Below are 16,564 nucleotides of genomic sequence, written 5' to 3' on the forward strand. Positions count from 1 at the left end.
GCCTACTTGACTATCAGATCTGAATGAACCGGTTTATGTGTGATGTAAATGTAGATAATAGGATTTACCTGTCAATAAATAATTTGAGTTAGTTGAGCAGGAATCCTGACATTGAAACAATAGGTGCAACTATTTTAATGATCGCATCGTTATTTCTGTCTGTTGTTGTTGTTTTTGCTTTTCAATACTTCTTAGGAAAACATTTTCTGTGGTGGCAACATTTCTAAGCCATTTCATAAAAATAGCAACAAAGAAAAAAGGAAAAGTTCTTTAAGCATTTTATTTACAAAAATAAACAAATATTTTTCCCAGTATTAAAATTTTTCCAAAACGTTAAAAAACTGTAAAGTAAGAATAAATTTAATTTCTTTAATATTTTAGGTTAGTTTGCTGGATAACTGCTGGTTTTTGATTAATCAATGCTTGTGAGTAAGGTAGACATTTTATCTTTGCAAACCGTTAACAGTTTATTGAAACGTAAAGTTTATTTCCACATTTTGCATGGAAATAAAATGATTTTAAAATAATAAAACCTAAAACGTCTAATAGAAAACATTTCCTTTCATAATGCAGAAAAATCTTACCGTCACTAGATGGCGCAAAAACAAAACAACTAGAAACATTGAACGGCTTAGTCACAAAAAAAGAACAAACTTTACGTTTAGTGTAATATGTACATTGATACTCACTGATCTGGAAAACAAAGAAATACTGTTTCAAATGTTTAAAACCAGACAATACATGAAACACTTCTCAACCGTGTGCACACACATCACAAAATAAACACCAAACTAAAAACAACAACAACAACAAAAAATCAGATGGTACAAAACTTATTTTCAACCATAAAGTTATGAAAACATTTCAAACGTAATCACGCCGTCATTCCTCGTTAGATGGAGGCCAATCCATCTAATGTGGAACCTTCAGGGGCTATCTGGCTCCTGAAGGTTGAGGACACGCCCTCAAGTTTGGAAACGGTGCAGTGGATTCGTGTGTTTCTTTCCCCTCAGCTGCACATTTCACCGGGAAGAGAACACAGAAGCTGAGAGTCCTGAAGCCTTTTTCTTCCTTCCCTTGTTCTTTTCCTCTGTTGTGAGGTTGGCCGTCGAGTGGAGCGCAGCCTGCCGCGTTTAGCTCCCTGTGGTGCGGAGACAGAGGGAAATCCACCTGCCGGAGAGCGGACACACCTCGGGATGGATGCACTGAAATCTGCCGGCAGAGCGATCATTAAAAGCCCCGGCGTCCCGCGACACACCTGGGGAGCTTCAAAGCATGAAAGTGAGTGAGACTAATATGTGTTTGGACATATTGCAAGTATATAATGAAGGAAATATTTGTCACACACACGCACACACGCACCTACACACACACACGCACACACACACAGAGAGAGAAAACACGAGGACGTGGACTGCTGTCCTTTATTATTGTTAAGATGTGTTTGTGTTATTATGTTGTTTTATTTAATACGGCAATAAATTTCTTGCATCCTACAGAAAAGCGACCACGACATTAACTAGAATGAGATAAGATTGCAGTGACACACATGACCAATAAAATTGGCCACAGAGTGTTTTAAATAAAGTGAGCAGTATTTGTTTGTATTTAATTTTAAAGTTACTTTAAAACTATTTAGCTGTTTACCATGGAAACCACTTACACCAGGGTTTAATGTTAGTATGTTTTATCCTCCAAAACCATTTTTGGGATTATTACTGTACTGAAACATCCAGCTGTGACCAAGTACAATCATCCAGCTGCTAAGATTAATTATCTGGGTCAAGTGGACATTAAAGCAATACCTTGACTCCTTCAAATATGCTTTTTGTCACTGTGGCTGCCACTTTTCTCCAGACGCCATTTGGTCTTGTTCAGGTGTAACTGGCAGGTGGGCAGCTGCCAGTTTCAACTAGGCTAAAAGGTCTCTGTTCTGGGACTCAGGCTTTCTGTGACTCCAAATACTTTTCCACCTTGTGTGGATCTACAATAATTCTTCTTAGATCTTCACAAAGTTCCTTGTTTTTTTTCTATTGTTATAAATACAAATTAATACATTGAATCCTGTCCAGAGAAGAACCTTAAGTTATTAGTGTGAATGTAAACTTCTGTTTGAATGTTTTTTTTTATGATACCACACAGTAGTAAACAAAAAGAAACAGCCAGTGATTAGCATGTGTAGAAATCTAAATAGTTTCATTTGCTTATTTGTGGTATATATCAATAGGAAATGGTTAGCTTTCCAACTTTTAATGAGCAAAATCATTATTTTGCACAAAGTAATGATGCTTTTGGGGGATTTCAACCCAAATAATGTCTTTGCCAATAATTTTACTATCACTTTCTAACATTTAGCATTTATATTGGACACAAACATAATAAGTTACATGAAATAAGTATAATATTTTGATATTTTTAATATCTTTAGCCAGGAAATATTAAGTAGAACTTACACAGTCAATACACAATCATTGCTACAGTTCTATAAATCATTACTTTAAAAGATTTTTTCTCCACTTCGCACTTGATTGCAAAGTAAGATTGAATCTTAATTTCACACTGTTCATCAAGGTTGAATAGTTTTAAAATGCCTTAGTGACTGGTCAAAACTTCTGAATTACATTGAGTTCACCTCATTGATGGCTTGCACTCAGTGGTTTTTGCATTCAGAATGTTGCTTTTTTTAAGTATTTGTCAAGCTTGCATTTCTTATTTTGCCTTCTGTGTTGAATTAGACCTCAGTATTATATGTCAAAAATATTCTAATGACAATATCAGGGTGAAAAATATTAATAGCTCAAAGGAAATATAACAGTTACTAGTTGACATATTAGAAAGTATCGGAAATTTACATTTTGCATGCCAGTAATATTTTCAGTTTCATTTCAGTAGATTCCCCTAAAAAACTTCAATAGGAGTGATCCAGATGCTACAGGTCTTAGAAAGTGTTTGGAAAAATTGACATAAGTGCAGGAGAAGAAAAGGAGTGATAAAAATATGGATGTGACTTCTATTTTTAGCTCAATATTTTAGAAAAATATTGTCATCACATGATTGTATAATGCTGTTTAGCCTTTTTCTTGCATTCATACTTTTGAGTTGGTTTTAAAGTAGAAGTGGGTAGTAAAGTCCATGTCAATGTTATCTAATGAACATGGGAGGTACATTTGAAAGGAGACAGTTTTCTGCAGCCTTCTCGGTGGAAATGCTAATTATCATGCACCTGCATTTGCTTTATGCTCATAGTGAGGTAGAAAAAAACCCCTCTGACTGCTGGAAGGGGGATGAATAAAACAAAACATTCTATATCTCAGGTGGACTCCTGTTAGCCGACAAATAAAAGGAAGTAGTGCGTGCCCGAGTGAAGAGTCCTTGAAACAAACCTCATCCCACCTTTGCTGACAGATTGTTTCACCGCCTGCTGTCCTGCTGTCTCACCACTGTGTCAAATGTGATCTCTAAAGCTTCCTTCCTGCAGCCGCACTGCCTATAAGCCTCTAAATGCTAGCATGCTGCTTTATGACTAATCCGCTGCCCATGTCAGCTGTCATTAAACACAACTAATTAATTTCAAATCCACAAAGACGTCCTTGGCATCTTTTGGCTTTGTAAAAAATCTTCTACATGAATTATTCAATTCTGAACAAAGCAAAAAGTTTTCTCATTTATTTACGGTTTGAGCTGAGTCATCTGAAAATTCTGGATGCATTTTGAATCGATGCAGCCCTCCGCCCCACTTCCAAAGCGGTAGGAAAACGATGTTCACTACGTGATGACAAAAGCTCACATACAAGGCATCAACTTCCCCTCAGGAAAAAGCCAGTGTGTGACATTATCAGCAGAGCGATCTGAATTGTGCTTTTGTTTTCTTGCTGGTTTTGCCAGAGACATTGGCGTTTAAAAAAATCTAAAAATTGATTGACAGGCTCAAAGCAAAAGCCAGTTGGATTTCATCACCTGATAGCAGAGCCAGTTTGTGTCTGTGAACCACTGGAGGAACCAGGCTGGAAAAACATGAACACTTCGTTCACAGACAACACGGGTGACTGCTGGTGTCCCGAAGCTACTTAGCAGGCAATTTACTGAGAGGACAGGCGTTTGTGTGCCAGCTTGCAGCAATGTGTCAAAGCTGGCTGTCAGAATGCAAATAAGGTAAAGGTGCATCTGTCAGGCACAGTCCCATCCAGTAGGTAGATTAAAGTTTAGAAATTATTCAGATATTTATGTCCTGCAGTCTACCAAGGAAAAAAGAACAACCCAAAGCAACTCTAGTAGGAAGTTATATGTACTCATATTTGTTTTTACTTTTAATCATGAATATGAAATATTTGTTTCCAGGAGTAGAATGATTAAACGGATAATAATAATAAGAGGAATTTGTGTGCACAAACACACAAAAAGAAAATAATTTCTCTTCTTCTTCCTTACCAACAATATCAGATGACTTTCAAATGCCTGGCTTCTTTTCTTCAGAAAAACTCGTAACTCTTGGTGCATGACTGTGTCATGGCCCTTTGCTGCTGTCTGCTGAGGTCAAAACCCAAGTCAGGGTGGACAAGGACACAGCTTGTACTTGGAGTCCAACCATCCCTTGAATCACTTTATGCTACAGCATTGAGGGCCTTTTCCGAGTCTCAGACGTCAGATGCCCTCGGCAACTAAAGCGTGTCCCAGCGCTGTCAACATCAATCCAAAATGCTCCCGCTTTTGGGTTTAATCCAATAAGACTTTGTCCTTCAGGTTTAGTGTTGTTTTCTTGTAAATAGTCTTGTAGTTGTCAAAGTGCATTATGTTTCGTTCAGTCTGACCCTTAACACATGTATAAAACCTCAGAGTATGCCCTTTTTTTTCTTGCTGTGCTTTGTGGCTTAGAAAAAAAGAACGAGTTGAAGTAAGTGGATCGACCAGGGATGATATTCAACTGTTTGTGATCTCTGACATTAAATAGAGCCTGCAGTGGGATTGAAATCATCAGTGGTTTGACTGAATGACATACTGGAGTCACTGGTGTCAGCTACGGCTGTCCTGAAGGAGCAATTATCTCTCAATAGCTCATTAAGTCTGAAGAACCACTGAGTCAGCGGGGCTCATGTCATTGTGACATGATGTGTGCACCGGAGTCTTCATGCTTCCTCGAACTGTGGCATAGGAAGTAATTATAGAGCAAAAACAACTGTCTAAAAATGCTAAGACAAATGTGCATTGGAAATTCTTTCACAGAAGATGTAGAGAACGTAAAAGGCATCATTAGTGATATTGGGCAAAATCTGCTAAATGCTGACTGAGTGAGGTTGGATTAGGGCAGTGGTGCACAAAGTCGGTCCTCAAGGGCCGGCATCCTTCATGTTTTAGTTCTCTGCCTGGTCTAACGCACCTGGGTCCAATGATGGCTCATTAGATGGTCTAAGAAGAACACTGACATGCTGAAAAGGTTGTTGGTATTACCAGGGAGAGAACTAAAACGTGCAGGATGCCGGCCCTCGAGGATTTTCCCCTAATCCTTGGATTAGGGGAAAAATGTGAACTCTCACCTTGTGAAACACTTTTTTTTTGTAACAAATCATGCCTGTTAACTCAGGGAAATTATTCTAACATCAGCCCATAATACAACAAAATGTTTATTATCCAAGAACGCACATTTTATGATCATTGTTAACTGTGACTAGCTGCACACTGTCCAGTTTTCTAGTGAGACCCCTAATGCTACATTTTAAGTATTGCCTCAGTCCTTAAATTGAAGCCAGATCAGTTTTTGGCTAAAATATTTAAATTAAAAAAGGAATACCTATTGACGACATCCAAACTTTACCACTTGTTGCTTCTTACACACATAGCCTAAGCTTGCTTGCTGAAGTTGTGAAATGTAACTAAAATGTTGTCTATAATGCTGAAGACATTGGTATTTGATAGAAATCTCCCAATGTGTTACATGGGAGTTGGAACATGCCGCCTTTGCCATTGCAAAAATGACACCCAAATGCACAATCCCAAACATTCATACACTTTTGTCAGACTTAGAAAGAACTGCAGAGGACAGATGTGTATAGTTTAACAGGCACAAACTTAGCAACAGCCACCAGTGAAGTGTAGAACAGGGATTTTCAACTTCATTCCTCAATAGCTGCTTTCCTGTACGCTTAATATGTTTTCCTGGTTCAGCAAACATGAATCAAATGAATAGTTACTTAGCAGGCCTCTGCAGGTCCTGATGAATTTGAATCAGCTGGTTTAAACCTGGGAAACGCTTCATGCTGGACCTCAAGCACCGGCTCTTGAAGACTGGAGTTCATATTCACTAATGTTAATTTTCACAGCATTTTATGAGATAAATATGAAATAAAATGTGGTCTTACTAGCTGTTAGTCTATAAATTCAAAGCAATGGTACTCCAGGTAAAGAATCTCTCTTAGAATATCCAAACTTTCCCTTTAATATGGGATATGGCTACTTTGTATTCCCTAGCTATTCTTGTATGCGTAAGAAAATAAATGACATAACAATAAATGATAAATAAACGATGTTCTTAGTACTCCCTTTTTCCAGCATAATATCAATGCAAATTATAGCCTGGTTAATTTGAACATCATACTCTAAAGCACAACAGATCAGTCTGAAGTGACTCTTGCTTTCATATCAACTTCTTATAAGCTTTCGTTGTTTATGATTTCGTGTGCTACCTGACACATTTGTTGTTTCTATCAGATCATTTCATAAATCTTATTCATTTACTTTTGCTGACATTCTTTGGCATGACCCATACTGATTTAACTCTGTAGATTTTTCTCTCTTGTCTACATTATTCATGTTGACATGCTCATCAGTATCTCTAATAACATTCTGTCGCTATATTAGATGATCAAGAGTTGCTAATGAGCTTTCAAGTAGGAGGCTTTAAAGAATGAAACTTGTCTTCCCTATTGCAGTGATCAAAAGTTATCAGTGTTGTCTCGTATTAATGACTTGCTTTGACCTGATAAATTGAAGTCATTAGAAGGCTTTGCATATCAGCTTTCTTAAGGATGATTTAGACAGCTCTTTGGGTCTCTTTTAGCTTTTCCCCCTCCTCTATTTGATTCATATCTTTAGCTTGTTACACTAACCAATCAGTGTATTTTTAAACTTAAAATAAAAAAACAAAAGCAACAAACATTTTTTCTGCTTAATGGACAATAATACAGTTCTGTGATGCACTGCAGGACTTTGACCTCTTAACTTTTCCACTTCGGAGGAGCTCTGTTACCCATGAGACAAATCTCCCCCCAACAATCTTATTAGATAGATTATCGTCAAAAGCAAAATTCCTTTGCTGACAGCTCTGCATAGCTTTTCATTTTGTCTCATTTTTGCAAGACCTATTCTTCCACTTGGGTTTGATATGAAACTTGACAGTTTCTAAAGCCTTTTTTTTTTTTTTTTTTTTTTTTGTTGAAGCTTCAACAGCCAACCAGTCATGTGTGAGACTAATGTCATTTTTAAGTGTAGTGACGCTGTAGGAGTGTCACTGTTCATCCATTTGCACTCTTCTTTTGATATCCAAACATTTCCTGCATGAACTGCCCTACAACTTGGGGCTCAAACACTATGGACCACAGAAACCACTGAGAGAACAACTGGGGGACAGAGTCTCGCAATGATCCAGCTTTTGGAATTTTGCTTCACTTGATGCGTCTTGTAGACCAAATATATGTCTTAATGACTCAAATGTACCCATGCAGAGAATTGACAGCACACTGCTAAAAAACTGCATAGTGTGTAACTAGAGGATCATTGCAAAACGTCACACTTTTTGCTGGTATAAATAAGCTTCTTGCAGAATATCTAATTGCAATTAATATATTTAAGTTCATTGCTTAAACAGTCTTGTTAGTTGATACAGTTGTGGCCTAAGTTTGATGAGTTCTCCATAGAGACTTCTTGTCATTGTGGTCAAATAGCTCAATTCTGGTCTGACCATTAAAGTGTTTCTTTACAAATCATTTAGAAGAAACGGTTCACAACAAAAACTGTTTAACAAATTTTGAACCAGAGCTGGTGTGCAGGTGAAAATTTCACTCAAGCTTTTGAGTGTTGACTATGGAGCAAGCTTTGTTTATTGAACAGATCTTTTGTTCAATAGGTCTGTTCTCATTTACATGAGTATATTTTTAATATTTTCTCAAAATTAGAGAGTAAGAGTGCTAGAATGGCAGAATTAACAGTTTAACGGTTAGGTATGCAAAGTATGGGGACTTAGTTGTCCTGCAGTTTTGGAGACAAACTTACAACATAAAAACATCTGGACTTAAAGATGCTTCTACTTCCACAACTATTGTTGCTGCGGCATTGTACCAAACCTTTGCTTACTTGCTTTTAGGAAAAAGATCAGCATTAATGTTCATATATATATCAAAGCTAATGTCTGTGTCTTGTTGCTTTTTAAATAAGTTTTTGTTTTTTTATCTTTTTTTTGATGCCAGATGTAAATGTGCATTTCTAGGTTGCATTTTCCAGTGAATGCATGCATCAGTCCATTGGTCTGGCAATCTGCACATTTGCATCAGAGTGATAACAGTTGACACGGATTATTTAAACTCCTTTGTTGCACAATGTGAAAAAGCAAAACTGTATTCAATATTGGAACTTTTCACAAGGCAATTTCTTTTTCTTTTGCTGTTGAAATTTATTCCAGTAAATCTTTCTTTACTTATGTTAATAGAAGATTAAGATCAAAATGCATGTTAAAAACGACTGGGTAAATATCTGCTAGTAAAGTAAACTGATTTATGCTCACAGAAGCAAGAGTTGTGCCACCTGTTTCAAACAATAGGCTTCAAACTGAGAAAAACAAAGTGGTTGCCATGCAGGAGTCATGACATTCTGTCCGCTGGGACCAGCTCTGCGTGCCTCTTTTATAAGATGAGGGACAAAGCAGGTGAGTCTGTTCTGTTTTAAAGTGCCGGATTTGTTGTGTTCAGCAACTGATCAATATCCAGAGTCTAGGCATTTCTGCTGCCTCACTCTGTTTATTCTTTTATAGCTTTTTCTCTTTTGAGAGAGAAACACTAAACGCTTTGGTTTTATACAATCTTCTTTGCATCAGATGCAAAAGTGCTTCAGGAGAAGGTGCATTAAATGGGAAGCAGTATGTTTTTATTCCTTTGTTTCTGGGGTTATTTTGAAGTGTCTTCTTCCCTTTTTCCTTCTGAGTTCAGTCAAAGCTCACTTCAGTCAAATTCAACATTAGTCACTCTTGTCTGTTGTTTTAAAATCAGATTTGTTCCCAAGAATAACTTTAATTCTCTCTCTTAGGTTATGGAAAATGTTAGATTTTGTGGCTTAGGATGCTCTGAACATTTTGCTTTGTCAAAAGAACATTAATTTTAAGACATTGAGAGGATATCTGAAAATGTTTCTATTTCTGAGTGTGTGGATGTTACCATTTTTGAAAAGATGGTTAGAACAAATGTTTCCTAAAACCTTAACTAGGCAGTGTTTAAATTGGGTAGAGGATGAGTATCAGTACATAAGGTGAGGCTGTGTCATGGGTTACCTTTTTGGGACTTAGATATTTTTATGCTTTTTGTTCTAATAATTAAAACAATATTTTAATATTCAAGTACATTTTCCTGCTTTATAATACAAAATGCTAAGATGTTTTGCCTATCAGAACTAAATGCTTTCTTGATCCAAGATTTGTTTAAGGATGTCTTTGGTTTCACCTTAGTGACATCAATTATCTTCCAAACTGAAGTTATAAATAAAATTTTACTTCTCTTAAGAAATCTGGAGTTCAAAATTTAAAATTCTTAGATGGATCAAAACTAGACTGAATCATTCCACATTGAAAATAGAAGCTGAAAAATATTAGCAGTGTTATGAAATTATAACTCTTTTCTAACTCTAAGAAGTTCTGTAAAGATTTGACAGTTCCCAAAAAGCTTTTGAAGGAAATTTTGAACCAAAGCTGATCCTTAGAAGGATTAAAATGGCTCCTTAATCAAGGTAAAATAACATCCACATTGTCATGGTTGATCAGTGTCAGCTACTGTATTTTTTTTAGATTTCCTTCCATTCTTGCAATCTTTGAAAGTAGTCTTGTTCAGTTGCAGTCTAGGTTTTTGTAAAGTCTGTCATACCATCTATATTAGGTGAATAATATCTGACAGGAATATCTTATCTCTGCAATGACTACAACCTGAGTCATCTTTAGTATTTGTGTACATTCAAAGAAATAGAAAAGTATTTGCTGAAAATCTATGTAATAATTTAGAGGCCTTTTTCTTCCCTTATTCTTCAGTCAGAATTAGTTGAGCTTATTAACCAGAAATTTATTTAAAGAGCAGGCAGTGTTCAAAGAGGAAGTCTAAAAATGTCGGCAGCTTTTGAGCATGCACTCCTTTTAAAAGGTTAGAAAAAAATCTGTTCATCAGAAACCTTTTAAAACTTTTGCAAAGTCATCTGGGCTACAAAATGCATGAGCTTAAAATGATCAGTGAGGTATAAACTTATTTCAAGGTCCACCTAATATTTTCAGTAAGACATGCTTTCAGTTTCAAATTGCATTTTTCTTTACCCTGATGTTTCATTTTATTTTGTGCATTGTCCTGTGTCTCCATCAGATCTAGTGGGCGTGTTTATTCTCACTGTCCTGGTGTACAAGTATTGATTTTTAAAAACATGGCTTCATATTATTAAACCACGCTCCACTTCATATTTCATATCGATTTTCATTCTCTGGCTGTTGAGAATTGTGTTATGGACGGTGCATGACACTTTCTTGTGGATCCTGGTTAAAAGCATCTGCAAAATCTCTCTAAAACTTTCAAGGGTAAAAATACATCCTCTTGTCTGTTACCCATCTGCAAGCATAATTAAACTTTAAGTAATCGCCGCTGGGTTCCACAAACGTCATTGTTGCGCGGTTTTCCGCAGTCTCTCTCTGGACTGTTTTTAGCACCAACTGTTTCTCTGGCCTGAAGTGAAGTGAATTATGTAATGGAGAGAAACAGAGATCCTATCGTAGGAGGGGTGCAGGTTCAGTCAACTGCAGCAACACAAACACAACCCAGCTTTCTGTGTGTTCATGCACTGAATCCCCTAGAGATGAAGGCTGTGTCTGCTTAAAGTCCAGGGCAACTGTGGCTCAGGTTAGGGCGTCACTCTGGTGCAACAGCTTTAATGAGGATTTTTCTTCTGCACTGTGGGTGTCTTGTGTGTGGGAGAGAAATATTAAACACTGCAAATATGCTTTGTTTGCGTGCGCAGACGAGTGTTTGCATATCAGCTCAGCCCTCCTGTCCTACAGAGACAAATCCCATTTCTATTTTTGCGCTTTTAAAAAATTCAACTCCCCGCACCTTTCCAGAAACACGATGTCCCTTTTCTGAGATCAGCGCTAAGAGCAAACACACCTACTCCTAAAAATAGCCCCATCCCATCAAGCTGATGGTGGAGCTCAGTGCTGTCGAGAAATGTTTTGTGCTTTGGCAAAAGCTGCTGGATGTGAACCCAGCTGAGTTAAATTAATTATATTTTCACCGATTTCTTTATAATGAAACAAGCTGAAGATCTTAATATCTATTGATTTTCATGCTTATTTATTTTATTTTATTTTTTTCATTAATCTTGCTTCACTCTATAACAACATGATGCAGTTCCTCAGTGGCAGCTTATGATATGGGTGACATGGACAACCATCCAGGGCGGCATCTTGTGGGGTGTTTTGTTTTTCAGTGTTTGGAGTAGATTTATGGAATGGATTGAATGGTGAGTTTAAAAAAAGTACAAATATAAACTAACTTAAAAAAACTCTTTTAAAAAGGAGCTTAGTGCTACCCTCTACGCCACCGGAGCACGCCCCACGTTTGGAGGCCTTCAGTCCTCGACGCGGCCGTCGCGGGTTCAATTCCTGGACCCGACGACATTTGCCGCATGTCTTCCCCCCTCTTCTTCCCCCTTTCCTGTTAGCCTACTGTTGTATAAGGGACACTAGAGCCCACAAAAGACCCCCTGGTGGGGGGGGAGGAAAAAAGGAGCTTATTCAGAAATAACACTTTCTTGTGGATCCTGGATCTTTGAGACATAGGATGGGTGTCTAAAAGACCAAAAATGCTATTGATATTAAAAATGTATAAATAATTGCACATTTAAGGATGAGAATGTGAGATTTAAGTGTCATACAATGTGGAAATAATTTAAGTTTCTGGTGTTTGAAGATTTAAAGATTTGTAGGTTGAGTATTAGAGGGGCAAGAAATCATAAGCTATTTTATCTTCTACCTGCTCCTTTTCGAACATTTACTATAAAATTGCATGCATTAAAGAGCATCTTTAATGCAAATACGACAAAAAGAACCCTCAGGCTTCAATTCCAGATCTTCAGGAAACTGTCCCAGAAATTGTATATTTTAAATTTGTTTTAATTTAATTTTTTTCTTGTTTTTACTTTTTGTCTGTTTGAAATAAATAAATTAACTACTTAAAAAATTAATGTCCCTCACATTAACAAGATGTTAGAAACTGTTTTGTTTTTACACCAGTCATAGCTGACAGTGTTCATTTCTTTCAGTTGCCAGTCATTTGAGTGTATTCACAGTCTTTGATAAAAAGGAAAAATGGTTGAATAAATGAATGATGCTAAGGATGAATTATTCTCTCTTTGCAGCAACCTCTACAATTACTGACACTCGTGGTGAAAGATGTGTCAAAACCTTTTAAAATAAATGAATCTTTCATGACGGTAGCAAAATCTTAAACTGAAAAATTGCTGCAGGTCTCCAGCGGTGAACTTTGAAGATTTTTTATTTATTTTTTTTTTAATCTACTATCTGCTTTACTGTGCATGGTGGCAAGATAAACATGGATCCTCATCCAGCCTTGTTTGTCACAGTTCCAGTTGCTGTTGCATATGCAAATCAACGAGGGTAGATACTGTAGGAGAAAGTTCAGCAAGTGAACAGTGACTCAGACTTAGACGCTCTTTCCAACAACAGAACCAAACCACCTCAATCTATAGCTGTCTTTTCACATGATCCAACAGTAGAAGGGATTTTTTTTTTTTTTACCAGTTCAGTTCCAAAACAAAAGTTAAGCTGCAGTTTGGCAGCTTATTTTGATAACAGACTGGCAAATGTATGATATGACTAATGATTTTAGGAAAACAAAAAAACCATCCTACCAATACTCAGACCTTACATATGCTAAATTGTGACCAGATTATAAAATTATGATCTGCCAAATTCTGTTCAGTGAGTATTCAGCTTTTCAGGATAAATAGAAATTGTGTTCAATTTAAGGGAAAACGTAATTAAATTAACAGTAATGAATAAGATGCATTGTATAATAATACTACATAAACTTTCAAATTGGCTTAAAAACAGTAATTCATATGAGTAAAACGTGTTTTACATGGCTGGGCAAATGAATTACTTCTTGAGGAAGGCAGTAATAATAAAGTTCACCATTCAACTTGTTACTTCATATATAAGATCTTTGTAAACCTTTGCTAGTTGCACTGTGGTGACATGCTTGGTATGACTGCTTGAAGTCTCAAAGGATCTTCCTGCTGTTCTTCATCCTCCTGAGCTTATAAAATTTCTTCCAGCTCTTCAGAGATTACCAGCCAAACCTTAGGTCTCATTCAAAACTGAACAGTTTTATTGAAGCAAAAAGCAAAAATCTCTCTTGTCCAGGATATCTCCACACTAAATGTTTTGTTTCTTTAACAGCATTACCTTATCACCAGTTCTTGATCCATACCTGTTTTTTCCCTTTAGGAAAAAGTTCTACTGTGCTATAAGAGACAGAACAGGCTGGGAGTCATGAAGATGCCCGTATTTGAATGGAATGTACTTTTGTCTTTCCCACTTTAAAGAGCGGCACTTAAATAAAACGGCCATCATGCCACATCATATGTATAAAAAACTCTTATCAACTAATGTATGAGTTTTAATATAGGGCTGAAATAGGAATCATAGGGGTTCCAGGAAAGTAATTGCTTTAATAAAAACAGCAGTTTCTTATAAAGTGGGAATTAATTCCCTCCATGTTGAAAAAATGTTTCCAAACTAGATGCTGTGATCCAAAAAGTAATTGGTGAGAAATTATATTGAAGAGCTTTGCACATCTTCACTAGGTGAGCTGATAAATTTACAGGGAGCTGTTTCTATGGTCCAAAAGACAATAAAAAATAAAAAGATGTCAGATTTTCTTTTAGTCACTTCAAGTGCTAAAACTAACCAGACCAAGTTTTTTTTTTTCTGAGTAACATGTTAGTGCTTCTAACCCAGGAAGCTTGGATGACAACAGCTGTTTCTTATTTTTGTGTTAATATCAGCTTTTTTTTAAAGTTTGAATTTGGCTGATCCAATATATGACCGTTTTCTATTTTTTAAATTTCCTAATCGATAGCTGAAGCACTTACATTGATTATCCCGTTACCTTTGTACCTCAGAGACAGGACACCCGAGAAGGTGAGTTATCTGGCTGTGCACCACAACCATCCATCACACAGCTGGATGGGTCGGAAGTGCTTTATCACATTAGGAAGGGTTCCTCTGGGATAGCCTCACATATTAAAGTGTTGCAGAGATATTTGGTCTCAACTGCAATTTGCAGCTCTCAAAGGTGACTTTTTCTTTTTCTTTAATAATGGATGGGGAAGTTCCTAATTCCCAAAGTAATTCCTTGTTTTCCAGAAATTGTTTAATAAGCTTTTATTTGAATGGGGAAAAAACAAAATCATAAATGTCAAATATTGTTGCATGAACAGATGGCGCTTTAGAGAGCTGTTCATAGTTGATAAAAATGTTGATGGAGACTGCTGAGGAAAACATTTGTCAGCAAAAAGACTACAGCCCTATTTGAATACTTGGTTTATGAATTACCACCTTTGAACAATGGCCTAATACAGCACCCTGCTGTTGGTAAATGTCCCGATTATTTGTTTACTTTAGATGTGGACTGTCAGGCCCCAAATAACATAGATGTCATCCCGTCATACTTTAGGTTTATAAGACCATGTCAGTGCTGACTTTTAAAAAAGACTGAAACAACTTAAAAATGCTTTACTGTATGATCTCATGTTGCTGTGTTCATTCAAGTCCACGTTTTGCCATCTACCATTAGAGCGTAGATCTATAAAATTGATTTAAGGTACTTTTAAAGGACAGTTACAGGGCAAATCGCTGCTGTATTTATTGACCTCTGCTGTCTGAAGGCTGTAAACATCCCATGTGACAAACGCTTTTCTTGTTCGCTCCTCTTTACCGTGATGTTTTTGATTTATTCGTTCATATAAAAGCAGATAATAGCCACCGTCTTAATGGGGTTACTCTGTCTTTTTAAATAACACCTGCATTTAACAAACAACATTAGTCCTTGTAGCTGAGCACCGTATCACATTATGTGTTTATTAATGATGGCTTTCCAGTTTGTAAATTACTTTTCGGGGTTGTGCAACATTATGACATTGGATTTTTTTTACTCTTCAGTTTGGCAGTTCTGATGTCTGAAATTAAAGCAATCACCCAGGGATTAATGCAGGCAGTCTAATACATTATTCTTACATGGACCATAAAGTAACGTGTTGCCTGACTACCCGATTTAGACACCCCAACTAATTAATCTAGCACAAACAGTTTTACTCCATAAGGATTGTAACATCAAAAATTTATGAAATGCACAATAAACACAAGTACTAGTAAATTCTTATTTATTTTTGGCTTACTGCCAAAATAGTCAGAACCCTGGTAGATTTTGATTTATTTTCATTTAACCAAGAAATTTGATTCTGGCAGAAAATGAGAGAGATATGTCTCAAAAGGTAAAACAATAAAAATTGAGTATCAATAAGGGGAAAAGTCTGTTTATATACCTTATTAAAAAAATTGGCTTGTATACCATTCTTAATAATCACTGGAAAATACATTTTTGTTACTTTAGTAATCAAGTTCTTCTTATAATTGTTGACCAGCTTTTACATTTCTACTTCTATTTTAAGAATTTATGCTGCATGATGCACTCAAAGTCTTTCAAATTGGAAGACAACAGTAGGATCTGAAAAACTGAGGGACATTTAAGGGTTGATTACTGAACAAGTAGCAGGTGGTTGATTAGAAACTAGGAGCGGCTGTGAGGGAAGACAAGTAAAGTTGAGGAATGGTTGCCAGAAAACACAGAAGCAACAAGGGAACATCAGATAAATGCCACAAATAAGGCCAAATACAAAACTAGACACCCGAAGATTATAAGTCATTCATAAGTCATTGTGGCACTCGGTGCATGCTGAATCAAACTAACTCAGACCGGAGGGAGAGTAAGATTAAACTTTAGCAATTACTTCTAATAGTTTATCATAATAAGAAGTAATGCTAACATTGCTAACAAATTTGTCTCACTGCAGCAAGTGATCAAACTTCTTTGGGCCAAAAAGTGGGGAACTAAAAATTTACATTTGCTCCCCTACTTTGAAATAATAATGGGGCTGTTACTCCACCTTAGGCCCTTTAGTCGAGAACATGTGGACTCTTACTGATTTGTTTCTACCATCTCTTATCATTCCCAGCTTTATAGTAAAATTTCTTTGA

At 36.5% G+C, this 16,564-nt stretch overlaps 1 protein-coding gene across 2 annotated transcripts in view; it reads left to right on the forward strand.

The window, feature by feature from the left end:
• The first annotated feature begins 892 nt into the window (after window positions 1-892).
• si:dkey-71h2.2 (low density lipoprotein receptor adapter protein 1) overlaps window positions 893-16,564 on the forward strand; it is a 39,649-nt gene continuing 23,977 nt past the window's right edge. Inside the window, exon 1 of one of the 2 annotated variants that reach the window (XM_044107410.1) lies at window positions 893-1,281. In XM_044107410.1, coding sequence (XP_043963345.1) covers window positions 1,197-1,281 — 85 coding nt within the window. In that variant the 5' untranslated portion in view covers window positions 893-1,196. The remainder of the gene's footprint in view (window positions 1,282-16,564) is intronic. The other variant, XM_044107409.1, reaches the window with a different exon arrangement.

Source organism: Gambusia affinis, linkage group LG22 (assembly GCF_019740435.1).
Source record: "Gambusia affinis linkage group LG22, SWU_Gaff_1.0, whole genome shotgun sequence".
In the NCBI taxonomy this organism is placed as follows: Eukaryota; Metazoa; Chordata; class Actinopteri; order Cyprinodontiformes; family Poeciliidae; genus Gambusia; species Gambusia affinis.